Below are 17,889 nucleotides of genomic sequence, written 5' to 3' on the forward strand. Positions count from 1 at the left end.
TAAGGCTATATTTTAAAAATATATATATTTAGCCAGTTTCATAGATAAAAGATCTATGTTCCACTGTATGGAACAATCAAGTGTAAATTGCTCAAATGCTGAAAAAGGCCAGGTAATATAGCATTGTGTTCCTGAAACTATCAATCTGAGCATCTGATGTACAATGAAACAAGGGAGGCTGACAGTTACTGCCTGCCATTAACACACCAGTTCTAGACTTCGGATTCTCAAAGCACCGTAAAGTATTACTGACCTGGCTATTCAGTTCCTTGTAGCTCTTGACTGGCTAATCACGCTGCCATTTCCTCCCCTTTACAGGAAGCACAGATAAGCTTGGTCAGAGGTGTGCAGAGAAGTCTTCTATGACCCTTGCAGGAGCCCCTCCCAAGACCAGACAGCCTCAGAGGTGATAGCTGTCTGTAATGCACTATACAGAATTCTCTTTAAAGAAAACATGAAAGAAGCTCTCGAGTTACTTGTGCATCATCCCCTCTGCCAAGATAAGAATTTTCTGCTACATGTAACCTGCCGTCTAGGATGCAGCTTGGCACAGTTGGCATTTAGAACAACAGCTGAGCCCTGGCTATAGTAGCAACACAGGCACAGAGGATCCTGTCCCTCCCATCATGTGGTCACATATGTCCCCAAGGGTCAGCCTGGCTGAAGATGCAGGATTTTTCCTTCCTTGTTCAGCCAGTAAGTCTGGGTTCTTTCTGGTTTCGAAAAAGAAAAAAAAAAAAATCACATTTCTCCAAATAGTCTCATTGACACTTTTTAGCACAAGACAATTACTCTCAGATGCTACTACTCCTAGTCCCCTCACAGGGTGAGAGTAGCTGTTAGAATGAAGAAACAGAATAGTTACAGTATCCCATTCATATCTCAAAGGAGGTCACAACTATGCTTTAGAGGCTTTAAAACACAAGAGCTGCATTAATTCAATTACCCAAAGCAGATAACCAGACAAGCTCCCCAAATGGTCACCTTCCTACATCCCTTAAAGGTACAGTGGTCTTACCACAAAGTCCAAGATTCAGGTTACATTTTTAGAATTTCTCTGCCATACGCTCCCATCTTTAAAACAATTGCAGCATATAACTACTGGGGAAGAAGAAATATAACTGAGCTGTGGACCTCTGTGTAAACTCTGCATGCTTGGAAGAGGCCCATGAAGAGTGTGACCTTGAAGCCAGCTCTTCTTTGTGAGGAAAGAAAGTTGAGGATATGGCAGTGCATATTCTTGCATATCTACTGATAACTTAGTTATCCAAATACCATTAATACACTCCAATCTTAAGTACACTCACTTGCACCCATCGCCTTTTCAACGTCCCTGTCTTTCAGATGCAAGAGAAAGGCATGGCATTTTTCAACAGCAGTACACAGAGGAAACAATGCTTTGTCAGCTCATACAGAAGTATTTGCTTTACTAGGGCAATGCTTGCTGGGATTTTTGAGATTTTTGGATAGATTTGACACAGATTATTGTATTCACAGAGCTGCAGTCTGAGCTGACTTTGCATTAGTTGTCCTGTCCTCCCACCGCTATTTCATATTCCCCCTTCTGCTTCACCAATGGGATCCCATATTCCTAGGATATTGCCCTCTTCAATCAAAACGCCAGCTCCCCCAAGGATTTCCCCACCACTGGACCGGAACATAAGAAAAAAAATAAAGCCACCAGTTCATTTAGAGAAATCTTTTCTTTAATTGTCAGTCTGGAACGCTCTGATGGAAGCGGACTCAAACCACAGAGGACAGAGTGATGGAAGCTGCAGCCAGGGCCAGAAGTTGTCACATAGCAAAGAGGATAAGGAATGCCACCATCAAACAGAAGAGACCCATAGCCTCAGACAGGGCAAAGCCCAGGATGGCATAAGAGAAAAGCTGCTGCTTGAGGGATGGATTCCTGTATGTGATACAAGGGAGGAGGGGAAGAGAGAGAGAGGGAGAGAGAGAAAGAGAGAGAAGTGGATTCACAATGAGGAAAAAAACAACAAACAAAAAACCACAGCCTGTATCACAGAAAACCAGGACTAACCCACCCAGGTAGTGCATTTTGGAGCACAGATCAGATTTACAGCAGGCAGCCACTAGTTGGAATGAGAAAGCCATGACTTTTTCCTGCTTTTAGCGATTGCCAGTAGACATGTCAAACCCTGACGACTAGTTTCATCTGACCTGGCAGTACCAAGCAACAGTTCCTGCTAACCACTCACTACGGCTTCATTTTTTCTAGAGGCAGACGGAGCTCCAGAGAGCTGCTGCATAATTCAGAAATAAGTAAAGGGAGTTTAAAACAATCCAGGCGCTCTCTTTTGTATTTTAATAGAATCACAGAGTATAGAAATCCTTTTATATTCCAGAGAGCACTGCCTCAGTTAAACACAAGAGCTGCATATACACACTACTGCAGAACTGAACATAAACTCCAGAAAAGGATCTCCTAATCTACCAAAGATTCCTGCTTGAAGACAGGAATAAATTCAAGCCCGTTTGGCATCTTGCTTACCTGGCATAGCCAATGATCAAGCTGCCAAACACTGTCCCAATACCTGCTCCCGAACCAGCCACCCCAACCGTGGCAGCACCAGCACCAATGAACTTTGCAGCAGTGTCGATATCCCTGGAAACAGCACTGGTCTGGAATTCCCGCCGGCTCAGCTGTGGATGGGAAACACCAGCTGGCTGTGGGATACAGCAAAAGAAACACGGTAATGACACTTTTTTTTTTTTTAAATAAAAATACATAATCACCACTTCTCCTCTACTCAAGGCAGAGCAAGATCAGCCAAACCTGCTAATCCATCATTGATGTGCGCTAGAAGCTATATCCCCTTACTAGCCACCCTCTTGATTCACAGACTTACTTCTCCATCGTGGCAGAAACCATCAAGTATCACAGGTGATAAACACAGAAATACTGGACCCCATTTACCACAGCAAAGTCTTACCTGTACAGTCTGAATCTCAGGCCTGCTGAAAAGAGACACTGAAACTGGCCTGGCCAGAGCCCTGGAACAGCACCGGAACTGCAGCAAAACACAGGCAATTACTCTCAGTTGGATACCTCCACAGTACCTCTCGGAAAAGAGCAGTTGCTTTATGAATAAGCCTTAGAAATTTTTGAAGACATCCCAAGAGTGAAACAGAACTAGAAAGCAAAAGCATATGCACATTTAGGATACTTCTAGTTTAGCCAGGAGGGCTAAATCTCCAAGCAATTTTGCAGCAGACCACACGCTGCAGCACTGTGCCTGCTACATCAGAATTCAGTCATTGTTATAAATCCTTACATTTTCTTCCCAGTTCCACACTTTAAGAGAAGAAGGTGACTGACTGAGTTCTTCTGCCACATAGGTTAGTATATCTTTGCTGGAGCCCTTGGGGTTACACTACAAAGCAGGCCTCCTAAAATGGTCGGTATCACCCTCAGGTCACCAGAGGTGACCTTGCTTCCCCTCTGTATTAAAGCCACGGCGAAACAAACCCACACGACCCCATCGCGGTTAGGGGTGCCCAGGACAGCGTTTTGAGCAAAGCACCAGCAAGAAAGGTTTCCTAGCCCCGTATGCCCACGGACTGCCACCACCACCCTCTGACAAAAGGTCACTTACCAGAGCTGGAGAGCCGAGGAGAGCCACAGGGGTCTGCATCTTGGTTAATCTATTAGGGGGAAAGGGAGAAAAAAGGGAAATAAGAAAAAAAAATTAAAAAAAGGAAGGAGGAACGTCGCAGCTGCACCCACCGCTCCCCCACGCCCCCAGACGGCCGCGCAGCGGCTGCGGAAGCCCCCGCGGCCGCGGGCTCTGCGCCGTTTCCCCTGCGCGGGACCGGGGCCGGGGCCGGGGCGGCCTCGCCACCCCCGCGGCTGCGCTCCGCTCCGGCCCTTCGCTCGGCTCGGCCGGAGCCGCCACGAGGGGCCCGCGCAGCCCCTCTCCCCCCACCCCCGCCGCGGGGCAGCCGCCCCTCACCGCGACGGGGCGAAGGGCGCGATGGCGATGCCGCCGCCCGTGCCCCACCTGCGCGCGGCGGCAGCGGCGGCGGCTCTGACAGGACGCCGGGCCCCCGCCCCGCTCACCTTGCCGTGTCCCCCCCGCGTCCTCCACGCCCATTGGCTGTCGCCGCGCGCGCCGCGCTGCACCCTGGGCCAACGTCCGCGCTCGCTATTGGCTACCGCCGAAAGGCCGGATCCGGGACACGGGGGCCGGGCAGTGAAGGGCGGAGCCAACCCGCGGGCTGCTATTGGGTGCTTGTTTTAACTCCCGGCGTGCTGGTTGGCTAGCGGCCCGCAGGTCCTCCAAATGACCGGGAGGCGTGTGGGGCTGCCCCTCGCTCCGCCTCCGACCATAGAGACTACCGCGCGGGGCGGCCCGTAGCGGCAGCAGCAGCAGCAGCAGCAGCGGCGGCCCGGCCCAGTGGCGGCTCGGCCCAGCCCGGTCCGCTCCGGCCTAGCGCGCTGTGCCGCCGCGGCCTCCGCTGCGTGCCAGGCCGGCGGCTCCGTTGCTCACCGCGCAGCGGTTGGGGCCCGCTGGAGGGCGCGCCTCGGTGTTGTTGTTATTATTATTAATTATTGTTATTATTGTACTACACGCTTTACGTTGTTTTGGGGTTTATTAAAGCGCCCGAGCAGAGCCCGGCGGAAGCGCTGTGTGCGCCGTGGCCGCGCGGCGCTGGAGCCGAGGTTCGGTTCCGCGGCGCCGGGGGGAGGCTCCGGGCTCCGGACCCGCCCCGGCGGGCGGTGGGAAGGCCCCGCCCGGGGGGGGGGGCGCGTTACCGGCGGTGCCGGCCCCTGCGGGGGTGTCCGCGGTGCGCTGTGTCTTGTCCCCCCCCACCACCACCACCACCGGGACTTGCCCCCCTTCTGGAGGGAGCGGTCAGCGGGGGCCTCCTCAGCGCCGGTAACGGCGGTACCGGGCGGGGGGGGGGGGCAGTGAACTACAAGTCCCATCAAGGCGGGGGGGGGGGGGAGCGGGGCCGGGCCGGGGGGGGGCTCCGCCTTTTCCTGCTGCTCCGCCTCCCGCTCGCTGCTCCGGAGGTTTCCAGCGGCGTCTCTCGGTGAGTGAAACGGGGAGGGGGCGGCGGGGTCCCGTCCTCACCGGAGCCTGACGGCCCCCCCGGGCACCGGAGCGGGAGGGGAGGGGGGGGCTCGGAGCGGGGTCGGGGGGGGAAGCCGGGGTCGTCCCGCTGCGCGGCGGCGGCGCCGCTTTCGCTTTCGTTTCCTGCCGGGGCCCGGGGCGGCGGCGGCGTCCGAGCGGGGCTCGGTGCGGGTCCCCTTGCCCCCCTTTCCCTGGGGAAAGGGAAACGCAGGTTTTCCAACGTCTTCCGAACAGTTTCCCGAAAAGATGAAAACGAAACAAACAAACAACAAAAAAAAAACCCAGGAACAAAAAACCACCCGAAGAGACCAGCCCTCAGAAGGAGGTTGGGCAGCCAATACAGGAGGAAGTCTGATGGGTTATTTATTCCGCCTTGCTCTGTGCACGATATAATATCTCATTACCTCAGTGCCGGGCTGAGGCCGCCCGTTACTCGTTATCATCCATCCCCAAAGGAGCGGCTCTCACCGGCTCCTGGGCAGCGGCAGCCTCGGAGGGCTCCTCTGCTCCTTCCCTTGCTGAAGAAATAAGAGCTGTTCGCATAACAAGTTGCAAAATTTGAACATTATTAAAATATTCTCCTCCTCTCCTTCCTGTCTCTTCCCCCCCCCCCCCCCCAGGAGTGAACTGGCACACCCGTCAGAGCACTCTCTGTGGGCACTGGGTCTACTTTTCTTCAAGATCACGATTATTTTCTCCAAAACCAGCATTTTTTTGCAGCAGCAGAATGCGTTATTGTGCTACATCCAGGCATTGACGTTTCATTTTCCTTTCAAGTTACTTTTAAGCCTTGTGGCAGCCATCAGGGTAGGAAAGATTGACATCAGCCAGATGAAGATTGAGGCTTAGATTAATCGGGCATAATTTCCTATGCTTTAGTGATATATTGAAACTGTGCACCTGGATTTCCTGGGGGACTGAGACGTGTCTAGCCTGCCCAGGGTTGACCTGCCTTCTGCTTTCAGCAAGACTAATTCTCCGACCGCCCTAGGCAACGTGCTTCAATGCCCTGTTATCACTGTTCTTTCCAGCTGTGCAGATAACTTTTGCTTTCTGGACACAGCCCCACAATACCCATCTCTATTTCTACCTGCGTTTCAGGCTGTTCTTTGGCACAGAAAGCAGGTGATATCCTCAGCAACAACAAAATAAAGGGTTCCAGGCAGTTCATCTCCATGTGCAACTCCTGGATTTGAGATGACCTTAAAAGCCCAAGTGGGATGGTTGTTTGAGATGAACTTTCCCTCCTTTCTGAGGTCATGACTCGCTCTCTGTTGCTGTCACTGAGATCAGCTGAGGTTCTGCTTTGGATTCCTGGAATTGAATTGTCCAGGGTTGGTGGCAGGGTTTTCTCAGCAGTGATCTGCCTCTTGACAGACTGCCAGCATTGAAGCCTGCCTGCCTGCACGACGTACTGCCAAAGAGTGTAATTTAGTTCTCCTTTTCCAGTCTTCCCCAGGCTCTTGGAAATTTTGGTATTGTTTTCCTAATAGATGCCTCCACAATAGATTTATATTGACACAGCGTCACAACATACTGAAAAGTTTTCTGTATAGATAACTGATGCAAAACCTTTAATGCTATTTGTTGACCCTGCTGCAATGCAACATACTGATTTCAATACTGAGAATCGTCTTGCAGTTTCTCCATAGCAGTCACGAGTAGCAAGGCTATAATAGCCTCCCAACGCAGGCTTGTGAGGCAGAACTACGATGGCCTGCCTAGGCAGGATCTTCTCTGTGCTCTTCTATGGGAGCTGAGCTTAACAAGTTACCTCTCTTCCCTTGGGGCCAGAAAGCTGAAGATGAAAGATGCTGTATTTGGAGGTCAAACCAGTACATTGGAATTGAATGCAGAAAATTGGGAGGCTGTTGAGTTTGTTCATTACCAGCATGAGTGTGTCTTGCGTGTCTCAGGATGGTCCGCCAGTGAAGGTGGAGTGTGCTGGGGGTGAGACTGCAGGATTCTTGGAGGTCCCACTGTGATCAATCACAAGCTGTTACTTTGGTCTTGTATTAATCTCTGCAGGAGCATTTCATTGATGCAGTGAAATCTCTGCTCCTCTCGAGCAGTGTGTTTCCAGATTTCAGAACAGGTGATGGACTGCCACGGCAGCTACCTAGCGGGGATGTGCCTGGAGCGTCAAATCACGTTACAACCACAGCACAAGGCTGCTTGTGGGGCCAGCAGACTTACTATCAGGGCTGCAAGCATGGGATCCCACCAGGAGGCACACGTGCCCCAACTGCTCCCAGGCTCTGCTGCCTCTCTTCCGTGGAGCAGAGCTGCAGGACAGTCGGCAGTGCCTGGACCGTGCTGTGCTGTCCTGCGCAGGAGACAGGCTGCAGTGCCGTGCCGGCAGTGCGAGAGCTCCAGGCGCTGCAGCTGGCAAGCAGCAGTCAAACGCGTGAGTCTCGCACGTAATGCGTGGAGTTTGACAGCTGCGTCCGATAGAGGATTTCTACCCTGCGGACTGTGCAAGCTGCCATGGATGTTGTGAGCTGCCTGGCCACAGCAGCGGGGACTCCAGCGCACTCGCGAGCCTTGCTGAGAAACCTTGTGTGCGCATGCAGGGGCTTTCAGACGTTACAGCTCTCAGTCACAAGCTTTCCATCCTCATACCCTTCACCGATACAACTATGTTGGCAGCCTCCGAAGATTAAATAATCACCTTATTCCTTCCTCTTGCAGAACTCCGCAATGGATGAGACCTTAGACGAACCTCCCACTTCTGCCGTCCTCTTAGACAACTGCCACTTCTCCCAGGTCATTTTTAATAACGTGGAGAAGTTCTATGTTCCCGGAGGAGACATAACCTGTTACTATACACTCACAAACAACATTGCTCCTCGTGGGAAGGACTGGGTGGGCATTTTCCGGGTAAGTGAATTCTGTGAAACCAACATACCAAGAGAAGGTAGCAGCCAGCAGAAACAAGTAGCTTGGCATCTATTTACTTCACGCTTGATCTCTCAGAAAGGATTTAGGGCTCTGGTAGAACAGGCTAAGGGATTTTTTTCAATAATAAGCTTGTGTAATGGAACATCTCTGTTGCACCTCGGGACAAAGTACCAGACCTGTTGTTACCTTGGGGAAAGCAGAGTTCCTCATTTTCATGCTGCATGAAAGGCTCTCCCAACTTCACATTGCAATTAGAACAGCTCCAAGGCTGATCAAACGGACTCTAATTCCCACAGCTGGTGGAAAATAACTACGTTATAGGCCATTCTGGCACCCTCCTTTCCAAAGTATTTCCTTCTTCAGTGTTCTCATCACCCACATACCCTCATGCAATAAACTGGCAAATAACTTTGGTTGTCCTTTTATGCATAGGCCACAAATCTAAGTTAGGAGAGCGATGCATAAGTCCTGCCGTTAACTGTGGAAATAGAGTCTAAGTTATCACCTACCATCTAGAAACTGCCATAGGATGAACGTGAACTTTGTGATCCTGTGTAACAACTTTGCTGTTGTAGGTGGGATGGAAAACAACCCGGGAATATTACACGTTCATGTGGGCTCCTCTGCCCGGTGGTGTCAGCGGTGATATTACTGTGCAGCAACAGATCCAGTTCAAAGGTCAGTGGGGAAACTGAGCCACTCAGGGAACACGTGTGCACATGCACAACAGCCACGCACGCACAGTCCCTTCCCAGATACCGTTAATGAGCGTTACATGGAGAATTACAGAACATCTACAGTACTGTGCTTAGGTAAACTTACTTCAAAGAACTGGAACGATAAATCGGTCCTGTAATGATAGGCACAAAATTTCCAAACCGCTAAGTTCTGCTGCCTTGACTGAGTGATATTGTTTGTGTTCTGAACCCTGCACAAAGAGTTACTTATGGTGCAGGAACAGTATTGAACTAGGATGTCTCAGTTTTCTTAGATTCAGACTTTCTGCGTTATATAGTTGAGAAATGTGAATAAGTAGAAGAGGCATTTGATGGGGTTGTTGTGTTTGTTTGAAGCTTACTACCTACCGAAAGACGATGAATACTACCAGTTCTGCTACGTTGACCAGGATGGAGTGGTCCGTGGAGCCAGCGTACCTTTCCAGTTCAGAGCAGAGACTGAGGACGATATCCTGGTGGTTACCACACAGGTATGTTTCCTCTCTTCCTCTGTTTTTTTCCTGCCTTTGTCTTTCATTGGCACATGCTCATCGCTACCGTGGAGCGATCCGGTAAATAGAACGTGGAGCTGGAACACAGCAGACCTGGATTCTGTTCTTGGTTGTGCTACTAATCTGTTGCACAAATTTGGCACCTTCTGTTTCCCTCCTTGCCTTTTGCCAGACTAGTGTACTTAGACTGTGAGCACTTTGTGATGGGGAGTGCCGTAGTATGTAGTGTTTCAGGGCGTTTTGAATATTTTAAAAATAAAATGTCATATTCATGGAAGCAGCCTTCCCTTAGATGGGAGTAAGAGCAGGCACATGGGCAATAATTGAGCTGACATGAAGACAAATACTCTTATTTTGCAGTTTCTTGTATGCAGCCTTATTCTCTGTTAATGGCTATGCAGATACTTGGCCCATGGGCCTAATCTTATAGACTGCAAAAATACCCAATCCTCTGCCTCCACTGACTTCTGTGGACTCAGAAGGCTTTGCACCCTGAAAGATCAGGTGTCTGTGTGCTCAAGATTCAAGGACTGAGTTCCTCCTCAGCTTTGGGCAGACAGGGGGTAGAATGAAGAAGCAGTCTGGTCTCTGACAGTAGTGAAAGCATGGGGAGGGTACAAGGTATTCTCTTTTACAGAGCTCATCTTTCTTTGCTCTTCATGCTGGGCTATTTGAACATAGCTTTTCAATGCTTCCGTTATGACTGAACAGCTCTGTTGCTTGCCAGGGAGAAGTGGAAGAGATTGAACTACAAAACAAAAATTTGCTCAAAGAAAACGAGGAGCTGAAAGAAAGCTGTACAAGTCTCCGGAAACAAAATATGGATCTGCAGGAGCAACTCAAGAAGACACAGGTACAACAAAGAGGTTAATATAAGTCAGAGGCTTTAAGTCGGAAAGACAAAAAGAGACTGACTGAGTCAGGCCTTGCTCCACTGTGTGCTTCCAAGAGAAAATTTAAGGGATTTCTCCTCAGATTATCTGTCTAATCCTTTACCACATCCTGCAACACTTCTACAGAGATAACAATGATGATAATGCACAAGAGGCATCAGCAGACACAGGACTCACATGGGAAGGAGACTGTTCAAAAATGTTTTGTAGACCCGTCCCAAAATCACAAGGCCAGCGCTGCTTCTGATGTTCTTCCAGCATTATTTTCTCCTCCTTTGGTTTTGCTCATGGCTTAATGGAAATAAAACTGGGTCTGCAGGAGTGATCAAGATTTAAAGGAGAGGTTTTCCTCCTTCAGATGAGCTGCTTGAAAGTGTTGCATTAGAGGGGTTTTGCAGTTTCAGAGCAGGACTATTGCTTGGGTCCCATTTGACTCCCATTGATCAGATTTTGATTTTCAGGAGCTGCAGAACGATTTTGAGTCTTTAAAGAGCAACACAAAGAAATTGGATCTGGAGCTGAATTCCCTGAGAAAAGAAAACAAGCATCTCAAGGAGCTGGATAACTGCAGAGAGACAGAACTGCACCAGTAAGTGTATTTACAGCATATCTCAAAACAGGAGTTCATGTAAGCACCTTGCCTATGTGGATTAAGTTTTCTTGTGCATTTAGTGTTCATGAAAGCCAGGAGCTGTGTGTCTACAGGTGCGCCTAGTGCTAAGCTACTGAGCAAGAGTGTGAGCAACTCGCTAGGGTTTGGATTTACATTCAGATGAACCGAACCTCAGCAAAACCTGAGTGTGGCGACGACTGAACAAAACTGACTCATGGAACACATCCAAGGGTTGCAGGTGCTTAGGTTTCTCTGGAAGCTTGGGTAGGCGACCCCAGGCTGTGTAACTCTTCCAGGATTCACAAGGCCTCACTTAACTTAGCACAGAAGTTTGTGCAAGCAAACAAGACTTTGGAAACCCCGCAGCATTCACACAAATGAGGGTTACTTCATTTCAGTCTGGATGTGGGCAACCTGAGCTTCTTATTAGGTCTGGAAACGTAGACTCCTAGTTTTGCTTACCAAAGTGTGATATTGGGAACGTGGGTTGTTGAAATTATGGTGTGTTTTGATTTGTCCTGAGTAGACTCAAAGAGCAAATTCAGAATGTGACCTCTGAAAAGGAACGCCTGGAAAACAGACTGAAAACAGCCCTGGATCGCATGGATCAGCTGCAGGTAGAAAACACACAGTTGCCTGCCTCTGCTTTTGTGAATTGCATCTGAGGGTCTCAGTTTGTCTCTGACAGAGAACTGAACAATCTCGAGCAAATATGTAGCGTGTGAGTTCCTTTCCTGATTACCTGGGGTCTTTAGGAAAACGTGAGCCTGTTATATGAAACCAGGCAACCTCAAGAAAGCTGTATCTTAGCAGGAAGGGTAGAGTGGGATGTGTCAAGAGAAATTGTAAGGATTCTTTTGTTTATTCCCTAAATGTATCCTGTTTGCATACAGGTTAAGCTCACCACAGTAAGACTGTTGTTTACCTCCTGCTAGCTAAGGATCAGGTACATAAAAGGATGGGTCAGAAAACAGTTCTATTTTGGAAAACATTCTAAAATTGTGTTAAATCCTTGGGTGAAAACAAGTTTCCTTGCTGGGAGGTATCTGAACGGGGAAGGTAGACCGAAAATAGCTTGGTGGTTAGGCCTGGGACATGGGAGATCCGGAACGGTACGGTATCTATCTGGCCATAGAGTCTTTGTTTTCCTCTTCTTTCTGTAACTTTCCAGACTAGAAGTGTATTTTTGAAATTTAGAAAGCTCCTCAAGAATACTGTGTTCTGATGAATATATCAACCTCAGTGTATCCCCATTTAACTATTCCCAGTTTCTACAAAGTTTTTGAGCAGCCATGGCTTGTGGAGCTTTGCTGTGCTGTGCTTTGTGCAGCAAAAAGTGCCTGTGCTTCTCAGTCATCACTTTTTACATTTTTTTTTAAAACTTCTGTCCATTCTTCTTTCTCCTTAGTCTCAGGTGTTGAATTATGAGAAAGAAGTGGAAAACCTGGCTCGCCTGGACGTTAACAAGACTGAGCAGCTTGAAAGTTTGAAGGAAGAGAATCGCCAGTTGCTTATCTCTATAGCTGAACAGGTAAAGCCTTTCTCGAGTGTCTTGGTGCTTGGGGGAGCTAGGACACTTAGAGGAATCCTTGGCAGTGAGCAGGTACAAATATTGCTCAGTCTTACCGAAGGTCTGGGGGATTGCATGACACGGAGAAAGAGGACTCTCCATGGTGGTGGCATGGGTGTCCGGGTAGATGGTTGTGTGGACAGGTTGTTATAGTATACAAATATATTTTAGTTTTGGAATAAACACCTATATAACTACATTTTGTAATTCTGACTGTCTGAAGCAAGAAGATTCAGTCTCTGCCTTCGTCCCTCTAGAATCAATTCAAGGGATGAAGTAGCTCAGTGGCAATTCAGGACAGATATTCAGCTGCTTGCAAATTAGTTCATCTACCAAAACTGGCCCAGAACTGGGACTTATGTGTAAAAGAAACAAGTTATCCAAAATCGGCCCCAGTGCATATGCCGTTATTTTTACCTGCAACAGGAAGATGACTTGTAACTGGTATGAGGTAGCAACCCTGTTGGTCTTCTCTCTGTTTATGTTTTTGTCCCGTTCTCGTCTTTAATATCTCAGATTTGGCATTTAATAATCAATAAAATAAGCAGGCACAGTATTGTCAGAGTGCACCAAACCAATCTGTAAACAGTTTGAAGTTTCTCTTCTACAGTTTGGTGCTCTGCCTCACGTCTCTGATACCTCTTTTCTTTGATATTCCCTTTGCCTTTCTGCCTTTGCAAATCTGGGATTTCTGTGCAGAGGGAGCACAAGGAGGAGCTTGAATGTGCCCTGGAGAACCTGAAGGGGACGGAGGCCAGCCTGTCACGTTTTCTGCAAAATGAGCAGGTACCCAGCATTTCTGTGGGTGCAGCTGGGGAGGCTGTCCCAAAGGCACAGAGCTCTGCTGTGTTATATATAAGCTGCTGTTGCCAGTGAAGTAGAGTTGACATTTGCTTAAAGCACTGTCGTCCAGCCTTTTACAGAAGGTTTGCAGAACCTTCACAGTTTCCCAGTGATGTTGCAGATGACTATATAGGAAACTTAAGCTTATGGACAAGAGGTTTGCTTTTCTTAAGTAACTTCCACAGACCTTCTAGAGGTAATCCACGACGCCAGCGTTGAAAATCACTCCTTGAAGAAACGTGAAGGATATAAGAGAACAAAAGAAGGTGAAATGCAGTAGCATTTCTTTCTGCTGAAGGAACCATCCTTGGCAGTGGCTGAGGCTGTTCACGTTATCTTTACTCTGTTGCCCTGAGTCACCTTCTAAAGGTGCTTCTCTCTGTATGTGCTATTCAGGAAGCTGTTGGAGGCAATACTCTGACTCTGGCATTGCAAATTAGATGCCTAAAATAGATTATGTGATTACCTCTGCTGTGATGCCAAATGCTCAGGATTCTTAGAGTGATACTTTGAGAATGACTGCAGAATCCTTAAGTACTCTAGCTTATCTAATTTACTGATTTAATTCAAGACTCAGCTACAAGATTAATTCCTAAGGATGTACTAGCTATCCAGAGTCAAGGCAAGTCTCACAGTCCCAGGAAACCTGGCAGCCTGGGAGAGCTCTCACCTGTCAGGGTGCATTTTTCAACTGTAATTGTTCCTTTTCTTCAGCATCTCCATTTGTCTGACCTGACTTCTGTCTCCTTTGGAGGTCACATGTCATCTCTCATGTTGTCATGAAAACACGGAACTAAGTGAATGGTGATATGGAGATATCCTAGGTTACAAATTATGAAATGATAAGACTCATATTGAAAGTGAAGGTTTATTTGTTGGTAATAACTGCAGCGAGGCAGCTAATATGTGTGAACAGCTTTCGAAGTTCTCATAGTTTTTTGTTTGCTGGTTTCCCACCATTTACCAAACAACACTGTTCCTTCACAGCATCAAAACCATGACTTAATGAAAGAACTTGAGGAGAAGAAACATTTGTTTCAGATTTTGCAGGCAAAAAAGGATGAAACCGATAAGGAAAATCAGGTGAGAATTTGGCGCAGCTCCCTTGTCCTTCTCCTGAACTGAATATGGTATAAATCTCTCAGTCTATTATTCAGTTCCGTTAACCCTATTACCAGATGGATCACTAATTGTGCCTGCACACAGACCATCACCTAAAACCAGGCTGCCGTGCTGTCTGTGCGCACATACAAGGCTGTGCGTAGACTCACAGTGTGTTGTTGCTGCCACCTCTGTACAGTCTAAAAGGAAGGATCCAAAAACTTGCACTTTTTTTCTCCCACCACAGAAGAGATTGGTTTACCCATATTAGCGAGGGGTTTTTCAAAAACTCCTCATTTTAACTCTGACACCCCTGAAATGAATGGACTCATTTGTTTAAATGAACAGTCTTTTCACCCAGTCGAAACAGTGACTATCGATTTTGTTCCTTACTCTGCCATTTTCTACAGGACTTCAGGATCATCTTTTAAAACATATTGCTCTATTGTACTCATCTTATCTGCCTTCCCGACAGGCCACAGAATAGATCCGTTCACTTTCTTACCCCACCTTCCTATTCCATCAGATTTGTCCATCAGATAGGACAAATACTGGTCTACCTAAAAGGAGCTACAGAGCAATTTTGATTCTGATATCAGAGGAGCTATGTTAGCGCAAATTATGGCTTCTGTCTGAAATGGCCCCCGAGCTTCTGGAAATTCAGCTGGTCCTTCTGTTGCTTTGCAGAAACTAAGGGAAAAGAATGAAGCCCTCTTGAGACGTGTCTCACAGAATGCAGAGATTTCTTCCTTCTCTGCTGTTTCACCATCTCAACCTCAAATTCCACCTCCTGCAATCGGAGATCTTGTGTTTGGAAATCCCTATCGTGGTAAGGTTACTCTGTCTGAAAGCATAAGCCCATCTAAAATCAAATCTACTGACATCCTTACCTCTGAGAAAGGGAATCCTAGTGGGAGAACTGGGTTAGAATCGGAAATAACTGAAGAAGTAATGGATTTGGACTTTAAAAAAAAATTCCACCTGCCCATACTGAGGGTATGTTTTTTTCTGTACTGTTTCGACCTTCTTCTGGCTACAGAAATAGAGTGTTTATGTGTAGGAAAATACTTATATATTTGTGCATGTGTTCTAAGAAGAGGAATTTTGTCCTCTCTTCTTGTTATCAGAGGAACCACAAGTACATGGCAGTAAGGATCTCAGCAAATTATCTTCCCTTTCAAATTGAATGCTTGTAGAAAATAAATTCTGGGCAGCACCTCATTGCAGCTTTGCATATGTGCAGATGCCTCGGCAGCTGCAAAATAGTGCCAGGTGTTAAGAGTTGACTTAAGTGATCAGCTGTCTGCTCATTTTCTGCCAAGAGAGACAACTATTAGCTAGTTTATTCAGCTGTGAGACAGCTAGTTCTGTGGCTTACGTCCAGTTTCCATAGTCCTAAATATAGAGGTCTAGATCAAGAGCCACATCCTCATGTTTCAAGAATTACTAGTTATCAGCACATTACATTGTTAATCATTTTGTTGTGGTTAAATTAACTTCTCTTGTTTTCCATCTTCAGGAGCAAACCTGGAGGCAGGAGCTACAGACATGGTAAGTAAAGTACTTTATGGACAGGAATTAGTGCTTTGAAATGAGAAGCTCCAAGTTCAGCTCAGTAGCCAACTGTCTGCGTATTGTTCTAGTCCTCGTAAGACAGTGGACAACAAAGTGGAGCCTTGTATGCTAAACCTGTACAATTAATAACTGTTAAGGAAGAGAAAGGAAACTGTTGACTTTAATCTTCAAGTTCCAGCTTTTGGCAGCATCTAATGTCAGACTGTGTAGCAGGCAGCTGCTAGATACCTTATTCCATGTTGGAGACATGGACATGTGCTATGTAGGATGGAAAGTTAGAGTACCTCTCAGAAGCTCTTCAAAGTGATAGTCAGAGAAGCCTGGAGACATTAGAAACTTGAGAGTGTTAGAAATCAGAAAGACTTGTGCAGAACTGATGACTTCTGACTATTAAACCTTTCTTTTTCTTCCTCTTTTAAATGCTAATACAATGTTTTAACTGTCTTTATTTGTATTTGCTTTGCATTTCAGGCTTCGATAAGGAAATGCCCCATGTGCGATGAGATATTTCCTGAAGATATTGACACAAGTCAGTATGAGGCCCATGTGCAGAGCCACCTTCTGGAGTGCCCGCTCTGCAGTGAGACCTTTGAAACGTCCAATAAGCAGGTGTATGATGATCATATTTATTGTCATGGCCTGGAATAGTTCTAAATTCTCATCTTCTGTGCAGAATAGATGGGGGGGTGCAGTATAGAATAGACCAGAATCATTCTATAGGCTTAATTTGTGCTAATAGGATCCCCCAGACAAGACTGAATACGCCACTAGTACTGTAATTCTGAGCTTTCTGTTCCATGCAGCACATGACCCAACACTTGAATTGGATCAGGCATCCATACCCTGAAACTGAATCAGCACCATCAACTTAAGTCTTCTGTCTTGTGACCAATTAACAAGTACATATACTTGATCCAATTCCTGTTATTATTAATTTAGTTGAATGTGGTATCAGTACTTTAGAACAGTCCATGTAACCGTGCATCCACGTTGGGCCAGGTAAAGAGATGTGGTGCAGCAATTTTCTGTACTTGGCTGATACATCTCTATTATAATGTTTTTATTCTTTAATACAGCACTGTGATCGCTAACCAAAGACTAGAAACATTGTGTAATCCTTTAAGATCAAAATTCCAGTCTCCTCACCTTCTGGAATGCAGAATTAATTGCTAATAAATAAAAATAACTAAATAAAAATGTATTTTCCTCTCTTCTTTCGCCCTCAGTCCTAAAGCAAGTGCAAGCTGTATATTTATAATGAGACTGAATATGTGTTTGCAGATCTAAAGGTCTAGGGCCCATCCTTCCAGGAAAGCAGGCAGTATAGCTTGTTGTAGAGCAAGGCACATAAATCGTTGTCCCTTTTTTCCATATGACCAGATTTACAGTGAATAGTGATACAATCAATCTGTGATTGTGCAGTCTAACGCTTATCATGCATCCATCTCATAATGAGGAAACCCATTGTAATGTCTGCAACTGGGAAGGTCGGTGTGATGTGGAGCCCGGAGGAAAGCAGGAGCTGAATTGTCCTGACAGAGCAGAGCATATATGGCCTCGCGATCAGAAATTGGGCACCCTCCTTTAAAGGACGTAATGAATTTGGATCGTTTCTCCTTTATGTTTCTAAGCCTTCTTGATTTAACAAGAAGAGCCTTTTCTCAAACCAAAACATTTCGATTCAAAACTATTAAGTGCCTTGGGATATTACAATGCTTTGTTCACAGATCATCCAGTTGCTATTTTTATTTCTGCTTTGGGGCTTTCAATTTATGACAAACATGAAAGGGTAAAGTTTTATTATCTACCTATATTAAACTGTGTGTTTACTGCTGAATAGCTGAAGCAATAGGAAATCCTGATAAGTTTCTATGGAGTTTTAGTATTAAGAATAGCAGAGACTTCAAAATGTTTACTGTTTTGATTCTATGCACATAAACTTTTTTATCAATCTAGGTTTAAATAGAGTATTTCTGTACTATATTGGTAAGCATTATTTTTAAAAATCTGTAACAGAAAATAAGAGCAAACAAAAATAAAGCTACGCTGAGAAAATCCTTCAAGAA

The 17,889-nt window shown here is 46.5% G+C and overlaps 2 protein-coding genes across 4 annotated transcripts; one reads left to right on the plus strand and one right to left on the minus strand.

Moving 5' to 3' along the window:
* Nucleotides 1-1,684: 1,684 nt before the first annotated feature.
* On the minus strand, nucleotides 1,685-4,726 carry ATP5MC1 (ATP synthase membrane subunit c locus 1). Of its 3 annotated transcripts, none has more exons than XM_068918945.1 (5): nucleotides 4,082-4,726; nucleotides 3,618-3,666; nucleotides 2,955-3,032; nucleotides 2,513-2,688; nucleotides 1,685-1,909 (listed from the first exon to the last, which is right to left on the minus strand). In XM_068918945.1, exons 2-5 carry the CDS (start codon nucleotides 3,654-3,656, stop codon nucleotides 1,795-1,797), a joined length of 408 nt encoding a protein of 135 aa, XP_068775046.1. In that variant the 5' UTR covers nucleotides 3,657-3,666; nucleotides 4,082-4,726; the 3' UTR covers nucleotides 1,685-1,794. The 3 variants fall into 3 exon arrangements, with proteins under 3 accessions (XP_068775046.1, XP_068775045.1, XP_068775048.1); XM_068918944.1 differs by having other exon boundaries at nucleotides 4,023-4,179; XM_068918947.1 differs by having other exon boundaries at nucleotides 3,975-4,137.
* Nucleotides 4,727-4,939: 213 nt separating this feature from the next.
* On the plus strand, nucleotides 4,940-17,889 carry CALCOCO2 (calcium binding and coiled-coil domain 2). The gene is made up of 13 exons (XM_068918948.1): nucleotides 4,940-5,058; nucleotides 7,791-7,979; nucleotides 8,576-8,678; nucleotides 9,074-9,207; nucleotides 9,956-10,081; nucleotides 10,583-10,710; nucleotides 11,261-11,351; nucleotides 12,143-12,265; nucleotides 13,004-13,090; nucleotides 14,135-14,230; nucleotides 14,936-15,077; nucleotides 15,768-15,799; nucleotides 16,295-17,889. The coding sequence occupies exons 2-13, from the start codon at nucleotides 7,800-7,802 to the stop codon at nucleotides 16,469-16,471; spliced, it is 1,419 nt and encodes a 472-aa protein (XP_068775049.1). The 5' UTR covers nucleotides 4,940-5,058; nucleotides 7,791-7,799; the 3' UTR covers nucleotides 16,472-17,889.

The sequence above is a fragment of the Struthio camelus genome, chromosome 25 (genome assembly GCF_040807025.1).
Source record: "Struthio camelus isolate bStrCam1 chromosome 25, bStrCam1.hap1, whole genome shotgun sequence".
NCBI classification, from domain to species: domain Eukaryota; kingdom Metazoa; phylum Chordata; class Aves; order Struthioniformes; family Struthionidae; genus Struthio; species Struthio camelus.